This window comes from Bos javanicus, chromosome 9, assembly GCF_032452875.1.
Source record: "Bos javanicus breed banteng chromosome 9, ARS-OSU_banteng_1.0, whole genome shotgun sequence".
Taxonomy (NCBI): Eukaryota; Metazoa; Chordata; class Mammalia; order Artiodactyla; family Bovidae; genus Bos; species Bos javanicus.
Genome location: NC_083876.1, coordinates 86,212,837 through 86,232,161, shown reverse-complemented (window position 1 = coordinate 86,232,161; position 19,325 = coordinate 86,212,837). Strand labels below are relative to the sequence as shown.

The window sequence follows — 19,325 nt, the reverse complement described above, 5'->3', positions numbered from 1 at the left end:
CAGTTCATGGGGTCGCAAAGAGTTGGTCACAGCTGAGGACTGACACTATTATACGTTAAGCTCTGGGCTAAGGGTTTTACATGGATTTGATCAGGTGCATCTCACCACAACCTTCTGACATAGACAGTATTGTTTAGTTAAGTTGCTCAGTCGTGTCTGACTCTTTGCGACCCTGTGGACTGTAGCCCACCAGGCTCCCCCGTCATGGGATTCTCCAGGCAAGAATACTGGAGTGGGTTGCCATTTCCTTTTCCAGGGGATCTTCCCAACCTAGGGATCGAACCCAGGTCTCCCGCATTTCAGGCAGATGCTTTAACCTCTGAGCCACCAGGGTTTCCCAGACAGTATTGTTCACGTGTCTTAAATAGATGGGGAAGCTGAGGGGTAGAGGAGTCACACCTTACCTCTGGTTGTCTGCTTAGGTGGAGGATGGACTTTAACACCCAGGCTGTCTTCTCTAGAGCCTGTGGTCTAATCATTGTGGTAGCCTGTCTCCCTGACAGAAATCCATATGGTGTGAGAGAGAGGGGTGGACAGCATGACCGGAGAGTGAATTGGGATCCCTGTCTTAGGGAAGGACAGATTCTGAATGAACAACACTGAAGCCTGGGCTCGCCATGTCCTCTAGGTGGCGACAGCCTCCATAACTATACCTGGGAATTGAGGAGGCAGTGAGACTGCGGAGGATGGTGTTTTTTTTCAGGGGAAAAGCACTCCCTGATAGCTCAGTTGGTAAAGAATCCGCCTGCAATACAGGAGACCCCGGTTGATTCCTGGGTCAGGAAGATTCGCTGGACAAGGGATAGGCTATCCACTCCAGTATTCTTGGACTTCCCTTGTGGCTTAGCTTGTGACTTTCACTTTCACTCTATAATTGTATTAACCAACAGAAGGTAGAAAGAGGTGCCTTAAAACATTCCATGTAATACCTTAGTATCATAATAATAGATCCAATAGATCCTAGCGATCAACCACCCAAAGTTGCATTTGCTCTGGGTCCTATGGGCAGAAGTCAAGTGAAAGTCACTCAGTCTTGTCTGACTCTTTGTGACCCCGGGGACTATACAGCCCATGGAACTCTCCAGGCCAGAATACTGGAGTGGGTAGCCTTTCCCTTCTCCAGGGGATCTTCCCAACCCAGGGATCGAACCCAGGTCTCCCATATTGCAGGTGGATTCTTTACCAGCTGAGCCACAGCGAAGCCCACTGCAAGGGCAGAACCACTGCATAGAGAGAACTCCCAACTCAGTGTTCTTTCCTTAAAGAATAACTGTTTTTTAAAACTAGCCAGTTTTAATTTTGTATGTTAATACCCTCAGATTTGAATGCTGCAAAGCCAATAAAACTCCAACCTTACATTGCTATACTCTTAATAGGAGTCTACCATTCATACCTAGTTAAAAAATATTTAAAATTTTCTTCTATTTATCATCATCACTGGGCTTCCCAGGTGGTGCTAGTGGTGAAAGAACCCACCTGCCAATGCAGGAGACATAGAGATGTGGGTTCAGTCCCTGGGTCGGGAAGATCCCCTGGAGGAGGGCACAGCAACCCACTCCGGTATTCTTGCCTGGAGAATCCCAAGGACAGAGAAGCCTGGAGGGCTACAGTCCACGTGGTCGCAAACAGTTGGACATGACTGAAGCGGCTTAGCACAGCACATCATCGTTTATAAAAATATTCAAGTGTAAACAGTTTTTTTTTTTAGAAACATGACAAAGCACTTGATTTATGAATGAACTTAAACCCTCAAAGTTAGTAAGGAAGCCATTTGTTTGGAATCACACATATTTTCCTTTATAGTAGTTGGTGGCCAGACTCACAAGGACAGTCTGCAAAAATCTAGGACTTCTCTACTGTGGCTCCAATGTTTACATTCGTAAAGGAAGCAAATTGAAGATGAATACTCATGTAATGCTAGTAAAGGAAAGTATTTAAAATACAAGAGAAAAGGATTGGACACCTGAGCTTTCAAGTCCTCCGGGAGGAGGAAGGTTGTGAGTTAAACTCAGGTCCTACAGTTTCACATCTGGATGCTAGACCGGGCTATTGAAGTGAAACAGCTGGGTTACTAACTAGGTCAAGGGCATCTATGAGGGATGCTAATAAAAGAACTGTTCTTATCACAGATATTCACTTATTTCCTGCCTTTAATTATTTTACTTATTTACTTTGGCCTTTAACACCACTGTGATTTTACCTCCTAAAGGAACTATGACTAAGAAAAATATTGATACCTCACAGCATGTCCGTTTTTAAGAGCTAAGGTGGAAAAGCATTCATGACCAGTTAACCCTTGTGGCTCAGGAAGTGTAAACTGTGGCCCTTCTGCTCACATTTTGGTGAATGACCATGAATCTTAGTCTCTTCAATTCTTTGAGCTGGCTCCAAGCCTCTCAGTTTTGAAAGGTAAGGAATGAGCAAATGTAATTTAAATCGATCAATAAAAAATGAGACTGTATAATTTAATGACAGGAAGTTGCTCTTACCCAGTAACTCTATTTTGGCTTCGGTTCTCCCAATTCAAATTCACATCCAGGTTGGGCAGAGTTTACTGAGTCCTTGCTCCAAGGTACTCCCTCCGCCTCACAAATGCCCTTGGGCTGGTGAGAAATACTTGAGCATGTACTCTTGGTTACCCATCAGGAGAAAACTTTCATTTTTATTCCATCTTGAGTACCTATTATCATCAAGTTCTTCTGAGATATGCTTAATTGGGTCTCCACAGAATGCAAACATTAATATCAAATATATTCTTTAAAACTTTATGAAGACTAAATTTCTCAAAGACTAAATTTTTGGTATGGAACAAATTTACTCATCAGCATAACTTCTTAGTGGAAATGAATGGGTGGGGTGCACAAACAGTTGAGATATTATTTAGGGAAGTTCTTCGCTTCTCTAAATGGTGGGTGATTGGAACCCTTAGTACTGATTGGAAAGAATTAATGACTACCTTTCCGATCTAGAATAAGTGATGGCCCATTTGACTAGCAGACGTTATTTTTACCAGCTCCTCAATTATTGTTATTTCAATAACTTCAGCAGCAAGACTGGCCTAAATACTCTTCATCTTGCTGGAAGGGGATTACAAATAGTCTATACAGACCTGAATTTTTAAATAAAATAAGACAAGCACCAAAGAAAAATGGCCAGTGGAGTGTTTGCATTTTAATCCAACTTCACGGTCAGTTTAATCTACAGAGTTTTAAGAGTCTCAGACTTCGGTGTTTCTGTTCTCTATCCCCTAGTCTACTCAGTTATAAAATTCTTGTATAAAGTACAAGAGCAGCTATTTTAGCGTGTTGCAATCTGTGAGTTTAGACTGAAAAGGCCCAGGGGAACTGGTTCTGGTGTGAATGATCAAGTGGCCTCCGTTAACCTATCTGACACCAGCTCACGTGTTTGTGGCCGTGAGAAGACAATGCGGGGGTCTTGTCCTTGCAGAGGCTCAAGTGCTCGAGAAGCTGGAGGGCGTGGATGCTCATTTTCCATCCCCTGCCTCTGGGGAGGTGGCCACTCTTCAGGGCATGGCAACTGTGGAGCTGCTGGGCCTTCAGTGTTACCATAGATAAACCTCACAGAAGGTGCCCAAGGAGAACACAAAACCCAGGGGAAGTGTTGAAAGGGCAAAGGAGGGCCCTATTTAAAAAACTGACCATTCAGAGCTTGTTACACTTCTAGCTCTCCCAACCGTACTTCCTGCTTCGGAGACACACGTGCAGAGCACACCTTGAGGTCCTTGATGTAAGTACGTGGGAATTGTTCTCTGAATAAGACAGTTGGGAGACCAAGGCAGTCACCTTCCGCCAACCAGTCCCTGGTGGTGGTAGGGCCGCCTACCACCTACCAACCATGAAACAGAAGTCAGGGACCCTGTAGACAAGACCAGTTCACCCGGGCATCAGTACCTGCTCATGATGTAGTGCGTGGTCTCTGCCTGGCTGTCGGGCATGTGGGGCAGAGGCTGTACTGGGGGAGCCCTTCCCCTGGGCTTTATTTCCATAAGGCAGAATAACACCTCCCAATTCAGAACAACCAAACAATAAATACATTAGTGATTAGGCAGTGTTGTGGCAGCAGTAGATTAAGAAGAACAGGGCAGAAACAATGTTGTTTGTCATTTTCTTGAGATAAAATTATAATAAGAGAAATACACGATGGGCTTCTCAAAGTAATCACATTTACAGCGACACCACGGGCAACCCTTGTAATCGCTCTGCTGCATTCTCGCTTCTATTTGGAAACCACTGCATTTGTTAGAGGAAAATCATGACTGTATTCTCAGTGTGCCAGTTCATCTGTTCTATGTGCTAGGATTCACTTTTGTTAAATGGACATAGAGCCAGAGATAGCACATCAGACGATGGCTCCCTCCCATTTTCCCACCCTCCCATCCACGGAAGCCCCAGCAACACGTTCAGGACAACGCTGACGGGGATGTTGCCAATTTCATTTTCCAGAGGGAGAAATGGAAGCATTAGGCCTTGAAAACATTGTGAGTTTATGTTTGGCCCCGACGCTCAAGGCTTTGGGATCTGTTATCTCGTGGTTCTAACCTTGCTTTGAAGCCAGGGGAACCTCCCTTCACTAACAGAGGAGGTGATTCCATGTCTTTATTTCCTGAGTTTCCTTTTCAAAGTGAGTCACCCTCAGAACAGAGAAGAACTGCTTACAGACGGAGTTACCTGGGTCTTTGTAGATACTGAGCACACCCTTGAAGTAATGAGGTAAAAATCTTTCCAGTAAAAGCAGCACGTCTTCCAACTCTTCGAGAATCCCCACAAGCAGGAAGTTTTCATTCACGTTCAGTTTTGCTCTTTCAAGGGCCCATTCACCAGGCTCCCTTTATGGATAGAAAAATGATTTTTAAATCGAAGGTTGGTTTTCAAATGCAGCAACAACATGCTGGAAGTTTCTCCTTTCTCCTACCTGCCCCCATTCACAAAAGTCCAAACCCCACTTCCTTCCGGGACCAGCCCAGATGCAGCATCTCCAGCCGTGGTCCAACTGGCCTCTGCCCACCATCTCTCCTCCAGCATCATCGCCCCTGTATAGTGCCAGGCCTGGGGCTCTTGAGCTTAGTGAGCCCCAAATAAATGTTTGTTACATGGGCCTAGGCAGCTAGATATCAACAAATGCTGATTAGAATGGCTTATTTATTTATTGGCCACACTGCACAGCATGTGTTCCCTCACCAGGGATCGAACGCATGCCCCCTGCACTGGAAGCACAGAGTCTTAACCACTGAACCACCGGGGGCGTCCCTAGAATGACTTTTTAATAGAAGGATCAAACGGAATCCATAAAGTGAGAAGTTTAGACATAGGAAACTTACTGATATTGGTTTCTGTAGAAATCAAAATAGGTGTCAGGTCATGACTGCTAATCATCTTATTCTTTTGAGAAATTTAAAGACAAACTTTTAAAATTATTATTACAGAAGGGAAACAGCCTAATTTGCATTCGTAAGGCAGATCTCTGAGCCCACAACACTGTAAGGAGCCCAGCCTGCAGATCTCAGGAACTAGGCTCCAGGCCTGACTGGTTTTTACCATCTGGGGGAATTTGGGAAGCCAGGATTATTTTTTGAAAAATTTTAAACAATCCTTATTTAGCTCAAATAATCGTTGTCAAGGTGGGAGAAGGTGACATTTTGAAAGTGTTCTGACGATCATCACGCATGGACCAAGATAAAGCATAAGTCCTTGTCCCAAGGCTGGGAAATATACAATTTAGAAAGTACTTTAAGGAGTTACAATCATGTTTCTCGGAATAAATATGTTCATTGTGTCAGAAAGGGAGACATTGGGCCCCAGATCTTCCCAGGATCTGAAGCTCTGACCCTGAAGCAGAAGGCATGTATTACAGGGGGTGGGTGGCTGAGGGAGGCCTCCTGAACTCAGGAGTTTATGATGAAGCCGACACGTCTAGCCCCAGAATTCTGACCATAAACAAAGCGGTAAATTCAGCAAAACGTCGGTAATAACTAAGCAGCAACCACAGTGTCAGCAAAAAGTACAATGAATAAATAAACTGCAACTTGAGACAGCTGTGTGTCCCCTGCTCCCAACCCCCAGTCTCTTTAGACCTTCTAATCAACCTCTCCTTTGGAGGGAAATGTCACTTCTGGCATCTGGGTTTATTTTCCACCAAGCAAAGATAATATTCATCATTACCACCGTTTCTTCTGGAGGCCACACACGTCTAGTGTACAGTGAGTTTCCAGTGTAGCTGGATCAGAACTACCTGGGGAGGGGGTCACAGTAGCCTGGACCCCGTCTCAGAGACTGGGATTAGGTGGGGATTCCTAAGAAGTTCCCCAGGGATGCAGAGGAGGTGGGTGGACCACATAAAGTGTCTGAATAAGTCACCTTATAGAGAAGGGTCTGGCATCCAAATAAGGCTGAGGAGTGATCACTAAAAGTACTTTCTTCTTCTCTAAGTGTCTCAAGAGAGAGACACTCGAATTTTCCAAGTGAGCATCCCTGTTTTGACCCAGTTAGACACACCACACCTGCAAGGACACCCATCAGTGAAGCTGTCACTGCAGAGGAGCAGGCTGGGTGCACCCCCCCTGGGTTTTACTATCTCATGAGCTGGGTAGTGACAGGTGTATGTTAAGAATGAAGAAGAGTTTGATTGGCATTTCAGTTACACAGATTTAGGGGTGGTTCCCAAGGTCCCCTCTAGATCTTGCTTTGTTAATTTCCTTATTTATAAGACATTCAGAGTCTCAAATGTGATCTTGAGAGATTAGCAATAAACATTAACTGAATTCCAGAAGGTAGGGAGACTGGGGTCACAGAAGGTGCCTGAGAGCCAGCTGGTGGGATTCCTACCATCGTCGTCTACATAAGCATGTCATGAGCCTGTTTCGGTCTTTACCTGCATCTGGGGTGCTGTCCACAGAAATACGGAATGATGTAAAATAACCTGGGGTTGGAACACTCGGGGTAGTTTTCAAGAATACACTCATTGATGTCCTAGAAGAGAAAACACGGCAGTGAGAAGGCTGGTGGTCTCTTCAGGGCTCTGCCAAGCATCAAGAGGGTAAGCAAAATTGGTACTTCAATGACATGGAAACGCTTTGAGAAGATGTAGAAAACTGATGAGGTTCGTGGGAAGATTTGCTTTTTTTGCCTCGCACCAGCCTGCTCCACTGGGCAGGTGCACACGTGGTCCCAGCGTTTCAGAGAATGTTTGTTCTGTTGAGGTAACTGAAGTTTTGTGTTTCCCCGTGGCCTGAAGTCTCTGCCTAGATCACAAGCGTCTTGGAGCAGTCCTGCTGGCTGTGGCTAGTTGAGGCCCCAGCAGTTATGAGAAACTGGAAAGTATATAGTGGGCATTTAACAAATATTTGTTGAATGGATTCAGTATGATTTAATTCTTAGTTCATCCAGACTTCATCAGAGATCCCTATACAGCCAACCCTGTAGAAATGCGTTTCCCTGTGTATCCACATGTCCGAATAATACTTGTTGTTATTCAGTTGCTAAGTCGTGTCTGACTCTTTGCAACCCCTGACCCCATGGACTGTAGCCCACCAGGCTCCTCTGTCCATGGAATTTCCCAAACAAGAATACTGGAGTGGGAGATCTTTCTCCGGGGGATCTTTCCCACACAGGGATTGAATCTACATCTCCTGCTTGGCAAGTGGATTCTTTACCACTGAGCCGCATGGGAAGCCCATAACAAATGCTTAAGTATTGAACATAGTCACATAAAGGGTTTGTAAATTTTGGAGTGGCTGTAAAACCATTTCTAATGTTATATTAGGTTAGAAAGTGGATGTTTGCCTACAGACATTCTCTCACTTTCAAAGGCAACAGTTGCCATTTCCAGATAGCAAATTTGTAATTTCCGGACAGAAAATTTCTTTTCTATGAGGCTGAACGTACGGTCTTTGTCAGCATTACTGGAGCTTACAGTGGCTTGATGTGAGATGAAAAAGAGGGCTAAAAATCCACTTTCATTAAGGCAGATTACATTGAATACCCCACATAAGACATGTCTGTGGAGAAGGAAATGGCAACCCACTCCAGTACTCTTGCCTGGAAAATCCCATGGATGGAGGAACCTGGTAGGATATAGTTCATGGGGTCACAAAGAGTCGGACACGACTGAGTGAAAAAAAAAAAAAGATATGTCTGGTTATTAGGTATTTCTAAGGAGAAAAGATAACCCAATTTACAAACAAACCAAACAGCTGTGGGATGCTTTTCAAAAATATTACTGGCAAGGCGGATTAAGAGCGGTCCCATGGCCAAAGGAGTTTATAAGTCAGTTGAAACCACTGAATCTGATATGATTTGTGCAAGTGGTTAGTTATTAAAATTTTTTTTTTAGTTCCAGCTTGTAGTTGGAAAAACATAACTTACATGTCTTTTTTCTTTTTTTTAGGACAACCTTTTCTTTTCCCTCTCATGCTTCTTTAGTTTATGTAATAATTAAATAAATTACACAATTATAATAATGAATTCAACTGGAAGAAAGAGATTCAGCAAACATGGTCCCTGTACAGTCAGTGGAGTTTATAAGTCAGTTGAAGCCACTGAATCTGATATGATTTGTGTAAATGGTTAGTTATTTAAAAATTTTTTTTAGTTCAAGTTGGTGGTTAGAAAAACAAAACTTAAACATCTTTTTTTTTTTTTTAGGACAACCTTTTCTCCTTCATGCTTCTTTGGTTTATATAACCATTAAATAAATTACACAGTTCAACTGGAATAGAGATTCAGCAAAAAACAGACTGTAGTTAAACACCTAGGTCTATCATGGGAAGCAGAGGTGTGTAGTTCCCAGAGAGGAATATACTAGAAGCCAATGGAACAGTGAGCACCAGCACATCCAGCCACGCGTGACGTGAAGGGTGGTTAAGAGCACCTCATTGTGTATGAAAGCCCATTAAAAATGCAGGATGTTAGACCCAAAATACCTTTCTAGGAAGAATTTGACACAGAGAGATGTATGTATGAGACTATTCATTGCTGTAAGATTTATGACAACAACATATGGCTGAGCTCACAGTTCATTAATGGGGGATTGATTCACAGAGCAGTTCTGGCGCATTCCTACCGGGAAACACCACGGAGCACCCAGAAAGCAGAAGGAGGATCTACACACACTGTCCTAAAAACTGTTCACGATATTTGCAGGTAAAATAAAGTCGATCACAGGACAATATGAACATGTAGGACAACACAAAAATAAACTTATGTGTTTACAAAAGGACTCAAATATCTTGAAGGATAAACACCAAACTGTTCAAAGAAGTTATTTATGGTGGTAGATGCAATGGAAGGTGGGAATATATTGAACTTGTATTTGATTCATGTTTGGAATGTTCGCTTTTATTGTAACGTATGTATTTTAGTTTTACCATCAGAAAAGTTTGAGAGCTACACATTGTAAAGGGCTTGCCTGGTTGCTTAGTGGTGAAGAATCTGCCTGCCAATGCAGGAGACCTAAGGGACTGGGGTGTGATCCCTGGGTTGGGAAGATTCCCTGGAGGAGGAAATGGCAACCCAGTCTGGTATTCTTGCCTGGGAAATACCATGGACAGAGAAACCTGGTGGGCTACACCACATGGGATCGCAAAGAACCAGACACAACTTAGCGACTAGACAATAACAAACACATTGGAAAACAAAGTAAAACTTGTGTAGGCGGGTGACTGGGCTTTGCTTTGAGGATGCGCAGCCTCCAGGTATCGTCTGGCAGCTGGCGTCCCCCAGGGGACCTAAGCCTCAGGTCAGAGCGCCCAGTAACTGGGCGGGGGTCAAAGAGAGGGAGCCTGGAGCTGGGTGAGAAGCAGGGCACAGGACACTCCAGCGAGGCCGTCATCATCTGAGACAGAGGGTCTGTCCTCTGAGGTTGAGATTTCACAGTAAACGGCTGAGTAATGCGATGGTGATTTAGGGGGTGTTCAGAGATCCTGTCCATACACGGTCAGCCCCCCAGAGACCTGCATTAACACCAGGGGTGGGGCAACAAAGTCCAGCAAAGCCTCCCACAGAAACTCTCACAGCACCTGCGCTCCTCCGAGTCCACTTTCCAGTTGCCTTTTAATAAGAACTTGTGTAATTGTTTGTTTAGGTGGTGAGTCCAGGAGAGCACAGATGTCTGTTCGCTGCGTCTCCAGTGCTTAGCACCCTGCCTGGAAAAAGCAGAGCTGCAATAAATACTCAGCGAATGAATGGACAAATGGCAGAGGGATTAAGCCAAGACATACAACTGCCATGCTGTCCCCAGAGATCTCGAAGGAGTGGGCAGAGGACATCAGCTGGTGGGGGCGGGGAGGGCCGAGGACCACAGGGACCTCAGAAGGACTTTCCTCTATTGGAATCCACAAATAACCTCTCGAGGTCAATTTATGGGAAGACATAAATTCCGAGTTGAAAAATTGTTGTTAACCTTTCTTTCTTAGAGCAAGACGTGTCCTGGGAGATTTCAAAGAGTTCCATTTGAGCCCATTAGGTTGATGAATGGTGTTGGCCACAACCAGCTTATGGAAATGCTATAGGAGGGCATAAATAAAAGATGACTCAGGTGTAAGGCCAAGCGGAAGCCGGAAACGAGCTGTGAAGACCCACGCACTTAGCTGCCTGTGGCTTAGCCACAGCACCCAAGTGGTGTTGCTTCCCGGCAGCTCAAGAACTTGTGGCCTCAGGAGGCTGGTCTTGGCCACTCACACGGTCCACTCTTACTGGAACCCAGATCTTCAAAGAGTGACCTTTCAGTTTCCTTCACCAACTGTGACAAGTGTCAACACGGCTGCTCCTCTAGTATCCCACTCTGATGGGCACTGTCCAGTGCCCCCGGGGCCATTTGGTTTTCCCCTAGAGTTAATCATTTTATCTTTAGTGTTAGGCTTTACTGTCTCCTGTTGTTTTACAATCACCTGTGTTCTCTTCGTACATAGTTTAAAATGATGATGCACTTCATTTTTTTCTTCCTATGCAGTACTTCTAGGGTAAGGTTGTTTTAAATGAAAACCTTAATATATATTTTAAAATCTGCTCTAAGGTCATCATCATGGTGATGACTTTAGCCAAACTGGACCCCTTGCCAGTGCTTGATCTATGATTTTCTTATCTGGTCCTCGGATCCCGGTATCTACCACGGCAACCCACGAAACACTCTCCTGCCCATCTAGCTCACTTTTAAGATGGGGTATAAACATAAGACCCCACTCTGACCATATTCTCAATTTATTAGGGAAATGAGATATCTTGTATAAATACACTTTCCAGATAACTGAGTCTATTTAACTGCCAAAACTACAACAAAAAAGACCAGTTTGGTTGAAATTTATTCTAAACTATGCTATTTTTAAAAGTGTACACTTACACTCTCTAGGTTTTCTTTGTGGGTTCATCTTCCTTCACTTTGATCTTTTAGCAAAATCATCTTGTGTTGGTTTGCTCCTGTAACATTTTCACTGGCTGGACTGTGATGAATAAGACCAAGTGCCAAAGGCCCCACAGCACCCAGTGGACACCCAGGCACCACAGCGGGATCCCTGCGGGTCCTCCCTGACTCCTCTCTCACCGTTACTCTCCACGGCACTCGACGGCCCCACCCTACAACTTGACCCCTTGAAAGGTTTCTTAATCTTCGTTCTCCCACCCATTCCACACCTCAATCCCCGCTCAACTCATCCGCGGCTACGTAGTATCCCTTCCATTTCTTCTGCCCAAATGCACTCTGCACAGAGTTGCTGCACTAACTCAGCTGAAATACAAATTCATCCACATCAGCCCCCTGTTCAAAAACTGTGAAGAATTCTTATTGACAATGCAGTGGGAATAACAATCAGGCAGGGCACCTGTTAAAAATATTAATTCCCAGACGGGCCTTCCAGAGTGCTTGATGTAAATGGGTTCTCTGGGGACCAGGCTAGAAATCTCCATTTTAAAGAAGAACCTCTGGGAGATTTTGAAGAGCTGGTTACTGTTCATGAGCAGCAACATTGTGCCAGTAAGGAATTCCATGCCTGGCTCATCCGTCTCCCTTGTCTGCAATTTCCTTCTCCCCCGGTCCCAGAGGAGGCCCAGGTTTTGGTGGCATTCCAGGCAGAATGAGCGTTAGCATCCTCCAGTCCACTTGTAGAGAAGGAAAGGCTCTAGAAGCTGGGGAAGAATTCAGGACCTGACAGCAGTTTCAAGGCAACTCCTGGTGAACCCTCTGAGTAGACAAAGCACATGCAACTTACATAGTGTGGATTGTAGCATTCTCACATCCTTGGTCCCCAATCAAAAAAATCTCCACACCTCTTACCAGTGGTCCTGGGACTTTGCTCATTTAGTAAGACAAAAAAAGTGGAGTCTCCAGTATGTTTCTCATTCATCCCATGATCTTGCATCATCAAGCCCTCTCCAATCCTATGGCTAATCCTCGGCCCAGAAAGGAAGCGTCTAAGAAGTTTCAGAAAAGCGAAAAGTTGAGGTATACATGGTCCATAGTGGGGGAGGTGTACCCAGATGGACAGGACTCCAGGTCCTTCAGCCTTTGCCTGGGTTTATGTATTGGGCTTTTTATAAGGTTTCAGTAGATACAAAGGTTCTAAATCTGAAAATCATTATTTCAGACCAGCACACAGAGGTTCAAGATACTGGAATAGCTAGCAAGAGCCCCCCAACAGCCCACCCGTCCCATTGCCCTACATAAGCAGGTGATTCCAATCCTAGGGCCCAAGAAGTCAGATCTTACTAGTGGGTCATGACTGGGTCCTATGATCAAAGAGCACCTTGTGAAAAAAATCACCAGTCTAGGAAAACATTTTTTCTTCTTCCTTTCTTTCCGAAGGCCCAAGATGTTGAGAGTTCTGTTCTTCCCCCTACCTCACCCTTTGGGCTTCCCTTGTAGCTCAGTTGAGAAAGAACCTGCCTGCAATGCAGGAGACCCAGGTTTGATTCCAGGGTCGGGAAAATTCCCTTGCAGAAGGAAATGGCAACCCACTCCAGTATTCTTGCCTGGAGAATCTCATGGACAGAGAAGCCTGGCGGGCTACCGTCCATGGGGTTGCAAGAGTCGGATACGACTTAGTGACTAACCACCACCACCACCTCACCCTTTAAGGAAAGAAGGCTACCAAACCTACACCAGCAAGCAGAAGAGTAGGTTTCATATGTATACAATAGTGTTAAACGCTATAGAGTATCTATATTCTACAAGTCAAAAATAGATGGTAACGATGACCCTAAATGCGAGGCAGCAAAAGAGACACAGATGTAAAGAACAGACTTTTGGACTCTGTGGGAGAAGGTGAGGGTGGGATGATTTGAGAGAATAGTATTGAAACATGTATATTACCATATGTGAAACAGATCGCCAGTCCAGGTTCAAAGCATGAGAAAGGGTGCTCAGGGCTGGTGTACTGGGATGACCCTGAGGGATGGAATGGGGAGGGATGTGGGAGGGGGGCTCAGGATGGGGAACACATGTACACCCATGGCTGATTCATGTCAATGTATGGCAAAAACCACTACAATATTATAAAGTAATTAGCCTCCAATTAAAATAAATTAATTTTAAAAGTACATGGCCTCTTTTATTGAAAAGAAATGTTACAATTTTGGTGTATAGGGTCAATCCCTTGGTTATTTTAGTTTTCATTATCAATTGTGAATGAATAGAGGTCTTTTGAACCTAAGAGAAGTTGGGAATGAACCTGGCCTTCGGGAAGGCACACTGCACACAGGTGGAGGGCTGGGCAGACTTCCCGAATTCAACCCTCTGAACCTTTTGAAAGCCACACCTGCTAGGCCAATGCTGTTCCAGGCTCCTGGGCAGAAGGGACTGCCAAGTATGCAGAGTTTTGCCAGGCTGGGTGGTTATTTTATTAGGCAAATAAATGTCTACAGATTCTAGTGTAAAAACACTGGGCCTGACCCAGTTTTGTACAAACATTTTCAAAAGTAAAAGTGGAATTCATTATCAGTCACTCCTTTTCATAATTACAATTTTTTTGGCTAACTATCGTTTCCCTTCCTTCTACATATAACGCCTGGCATATCTGAACCAAGAATGTCTTTAAGCAGGGGTTAGCCCCAGTGGATTTATGAAATCTTTGGATACCTTAAATTTTATACAAGTGGGACATTTTATGAAAGCCCATCTTGAAAAATTTTTCAGGCATAAATTTTTATAGAATAATAAATCATGAGAACTGAATTCAGTGACTAGTGGGAGGAAGACCCAGGAAAAAGAGGTAGAAGTGAAAGTGAAGTCGCTCAGTCGTGTCCGACTCTTTGCCACCCCATGGACTGTAGCCTACGAGGCTCCTCTGTCCATGGAATTTTCCAGGCAAGAGTACTGGAGTGGGTCCCCATTTCCTTCTCCAGGGGATCTTCCCAAGCCAGGGATCGAACCCGGGTCACCTGCATTGCAGGCAGACGCTTGACCGTCTGAGCCACCAGGGAAGCCCCTAAAGGGGTAGAGAGGGCAATTAATTCTTTGATGCTGTTGATTAGAAACGAAACACAAGATAAACTTTACCTGGGATTCTGATTTTAAACGTTCAGCCAGAACTTTCTTATAAAGTTTACATCAATGATGCCCTGATATAGTCTAAAGCGATCTGATTTCGTGTGCGTGTGTGCTAAGTTGCATCAGTCGTGTCTGACTCTTTGCGACCCTATGGACCGTACCCTTCAGGCTTCTCTGTCCATGGGATGCTCCAGGGTTGTCATTTCCTAATTCAGGGGATCTTCCCGACCCAGGGATAGAACCCATGTTTCTTTGTCTCTTGCATTGGCAGGTGGGTTCTTTACCACCAGCACCACCCGGGAAGCCCCTATGAAATCCTGGATTGACGATTATTTTCCTCAGCATTCTGAAGATATTACTCTACTGCCATCTGGGATCTACTGCTGCTGATGGGAAATCCGATTATCAGCCTAATTATGCTTCTTTCACTAGTCATCCGCTTGTCTTCCTTTTCCTTGATATCCTGCAGCTTTATTTCAAAATATTTGAGTGTAAATTTAACTTTGTTTATTCCATTCAGTTCTTACGTATGCTTTCAGTCTGAAGAATCACACCTTGGATTTTAGACTATTTTGTCTTTCAATAGCTTCAAATACTGCTTCCCTACCATTTCACCATTCTTTTTTGAAACTCCTATTGACTGACTGTTGGAAATTTACCACCTTTCCCACATCTTTTAACTGCTCCTTCTGTCTATTTCTTTCTCCCTCTCTCTCTTGACATTTCTGAATTGAAGTTTTGATCAATTCTTCATGCCTACTTTCTAATTCATAAAGCTCCTCTTTCACTCTACTCAGTTCAAAGTTTAATCCATTTCTTAAGCTTTTATTTCCACGGCCATTAAGTTTTTATTTCAATTACCATATTTTTCATTTTCAAGATTTATTATTAATTATTTATTAATATCATAATGTTCTTGTTTCAAGTGTTTGTCCTGCAATTTCCTGCTCTTAATGGAAGCTATTCACACTTTTATCTTCTCAACATTCTGGGCATACTTAATAAGTCTTTGCCAGATTGTTCTGTAAAGATAACTGGAATGAATTTCTGTCTCAACAGTAGATTTTGTTGCTTTTCTTGGTATTACAGTTTGTTTCATGTGCTTGCTTAGATTATTTGGCCGGTAGGTTCATTTTGAGTAGGAGACTCATTTTCGTTCTCGCCCTCTCTCTCTCTCTTCCTTCCAGTCCCTGTCCTTCCCTAGTGGTTTTGCAGTTACTCCTATCAGGACTCCTGGCACTAGGCCAGGACCAGGTCCCATCTGAAGTTCCCATCCTATGAGAATAATGGGAATATTCTCACAGGGAATGAAAGCCCATTTTGAAAAATTTTTCAGGCATAAATTTTTATAGAATCATAAATCATGAGAACTGAATTCAGTGACCAGTTGAAGGAAGACTCAGGAAAAAGAGGTAGAGAGGGCTATTAGTTCTCTGATGGGAATAATGGGAATAACAGATCTGGTTACCAAAAAGGAAGAATTTGGTTCACTTCCTACTTATGAGGCCATGACTTTGTTTTACTCCCTCTCTAGGTTTACCCTTTAAAAGCCATGGTTCCAGTGACAGGGTAGTGGCCATTGTGTTTGGCTTTCTTTGCTTGAGAGTGAGGGAAGTATGGCTGTCCGCCTCAGGATGTGGCATGGAGCCTGGTGCTGGCTTCCATCTTCACACGGAGTCCAGTGCGTGGCTGCCACCACCTGATTCTGGACCAGAGATCAGCTGATCTGTGATTCCACTGCTGCTCATTCCTCTGGTATTGTTCCAGCCTTGGGGACACTCTGTGTATTTCCTTTTTAAATATTCTATCTATCATTGTTATGTGTTTGGGGGTCAAGGGAGCATAAAATCAGTATACCATCTTGCTTGGGGTCCTGCATGGGCTGTTCATGCTTTTTTTTTTTTTTTTCTTGTAGGAAGTTCTACTGGAAGGAATCCTGAATGTACAAGTGTGGGGGATGGATATAAGGAGTGCATCTTGCCGAGTCAGAGGAAAGAATCTTGGTAAAATGTCAAGGCCATGCCAAAGCGAGGTCACATGTTTATTGAAATGTGATCATTTCTGCTTCATAAGGATGTCAGAGGCACTGGGCCAGAGCACAGTTTAAGCCAGACCTCAAACAGTGTGAGTTCTGAGGATTCTTCTTACAGACCCTGCAAGACATTAATATATCGTAGCAATGATTCTATTATAACGACATTACTTTGAGTCTTTTAATTGCTTCAAGTGTTGCCAAAAGTTCCAATATTTGAAGTAAACCACAAACATGAAAATGGTGTAATCTTCGCTCTACATTTTCTTTATTAGTATGATACAGGCTCTAAACTTTTGGAAGAAAAGCTTCGTGCTTCTCCTCTGTATTATGGTACCCATGCGGGGCCAGGCAGGTGCTCTTTTATAGCTCATAAAAGTAGCCTTTGAAGATGATGAAATTTTAATTTGAGTTGTGCTATGCCTAGCAAATCACCATGGGAATCTGGTAAAAGCTTTCAGAAGACAGTGCTGCTTTTCAATAAACAACATCATAAAAAATTCAGCAGCAAAGTGAAACCCAGAAAGCAAGCACTGTTGCGTTTTAATCAAAAAGTCTTTAAATGATACTGTGGATACTGATATATCATTGTGGATACTTTTTTTTAGTAGACATCTGGAAGACTGAAATGTCATTAAATGACCTCTATCCTACTCCTTCCTAGAAAAGGTACTTTCCAGATGTGCGCTCCACTTAGAGGAATAATGAACTTGGGATTTTGTGATTCTAGTCTCCAAGGCCCAGAAAGATCCACGTGGTGGACCTCTGCCACCGGCAGCTCTGCCGTGAGCTCTGAAAGTGCCGTCATGGTTAACCAGCCCCCTGATCCCAGGCCAGTTCTGCCCTGAGCATTCAGCCCGGCATAGGTATGGCAACAGTCCCTGCAGAAAGGGGCTCTGTTGATTCTATTTGGAAGCACACAGTCAATGGGGCTCTGTGACCTTCTAACATGACTAATGTTGAGATGCGGATCAAACACTTAAAATAAGCAGGAAGTTGGGTTTATGGAGAGGTCTACTCCCCCCTCTCCTACCGAGTCACATAGGAAACAGACAGGTCACCATTCTGTGGGCTTTCCTTAGGGATGGTAGTATGGTATCATTTGAGTGGATGGCCAGGGGATCTTAGGGATCTATAGCTTTCCCACTCTGGATCTTAACAAGACCATGGAAATACATTTTAACTCTTGACTGCTTTCCATGTAACCCCAGAAGGAAAAGATGCTGTTAAAACTTAGGCCAGGGACCAGAGGGGCCACTGCAGATTTTACCTTAAAGTTGAATTATGAACTGGAAAGAAATGCATCATGCAGCTCAGATCATGCAGCTCATATCTGTCCATTTCTCCTGTTAACAGAAGCCGCAGAGATGGGCTAAGTCCCTACATGGTTCAGTATTTCCCGGAGGCAATGTGGAGCAGACCAATCAGGTTCCACCCGAGCTTCTGGAGGGACATGAGCCTTTTGTGAGTGTAAGAATGGCAGGCATTCCTGGGAAACCAAGTATGTTCTTCAAGGGTTTTATACCATAAAAATGATTTATGACTCCTTTGGGCCACACAAGTTTCTAAAAGCCACAGCAACTGTCTTAACCTCATAGAATTTTGATGATTTTGCCTTCCCAGCTGAAGAGGTTCAGCATTCCCTTTTCTTTCTTTCACATCCAATAGTCTAATAGTTTTGGCCTATGAGGCCAAAACAAACCGCAAAAGTCACACTTTCAACTTCTGGTTATCCAGGGCATAAACAACATGTTTGTGGATTTTTTTTTTTAGGCTTCCAGCCTTTGCTTTCTGTGGCCCCATAGTCCCAGCTCAGAAGGTCATAAAGAATCCACAACAGATTTAAAAGAGAGAAATTGAAACTGAATAGTCAGAATGATTATTTTAGATACACTGGAAATTTCAGTTTCTTGAGACCCTGTAATCATGAGTGACTAAGAATTGACTGGGTGATGGAGGATCACTGGACTATTCTCTTTTATATGAATATTTGAAATTTTCCATAATGTGTAGTGAAAAGTAAACAAATAAACAAAAAAAAAACAGAAAAATACTATAAGAATAGTTCCACCCTTAGTCAAATGCCTTTTTTTCCTACTGCCTTATTTTGCCCTGAGCTTTATTTTTCTGTAGTTTGTTCATTCATTCATTCACATTCTTTCTCTTCTGACTTCAAGGCCTCTTGGACTGTTTCCGGGTGGGTAAGAGACCTTTATGAATCTTCAGACTTTCACCTTTGTAATGTTCCATCCAAGTTTGTCTGGAGACCTCATTTCTGATCCTATCATTGCCCCTGCCCCCTGGATTATTTCTGCTCCAGAATGAAATGTAACTACATAGGATTCAAGAAAAAAAAGCTACAAGATAAGTCCCTTTTTTTACACTGGTTACTGGGATGTCTCTCACAGCTTCTTGTAAAAAGTTCTCTCATATTTTTATTATGTGCAGCTGTCAATGTAAACCCCAATTCTTATTTTTTTAAGGGCTATGTTATGATAGTTTTTCTTTTACTACCTTTTCCTTTCAATTATTGATGTTCTTCCTCTTTTCGATGTATTATCTGTCCCTGGATAGACTAATGCTCTATAAAGAATGAAAATTTTCAAATCATATACTATAAGTGGGTATACTTATCTACCCACACAAGTAAAACATTTATTGAAATGAAGGACTATTAAAGTTTTAAAGTATCAAAGTTTCCCAGATACTTTTTCCTCCAAGTCTCTAAAACTAAGAACCAAAGGCAAAGAAAAGCAAATATTTTATCGCCTCAATTTAAAATACATGAGTCACACCAAAG

General features: G+C 43.3%; 1 protein-coding gene across 3 annotated transcripts in view; it reads right to left on the bottom strand.

Annotated features, from left to right (window-relative positions):
• UST (uronyl 2-sulfotransferase) overlaps nt 1-19,325 on the bottom strand; it is a 317,796-nt gene that overhangs the window by 44,814 nt on the left and 253,657 nt on the right. For all 3 annotated transcript variants that reach the window (XM_061428254.1, XM_061428253.1, XM_061428252.1), the window contains 2 exons: nt 6,889-6,986; nt 4,689-4,846 (listed from right to left, as the gene is read on the bottom strand). In XM_061428254.1, the coding sequence (XP_061284238.1) occupies nt 4,689-4,846; nt 6,889-6,986 (256 nt within the window). The remainder of the gene's footprint in view (nt 1-4,688; nt 4,847-6,888; nt 6,987-19,325) is intronic.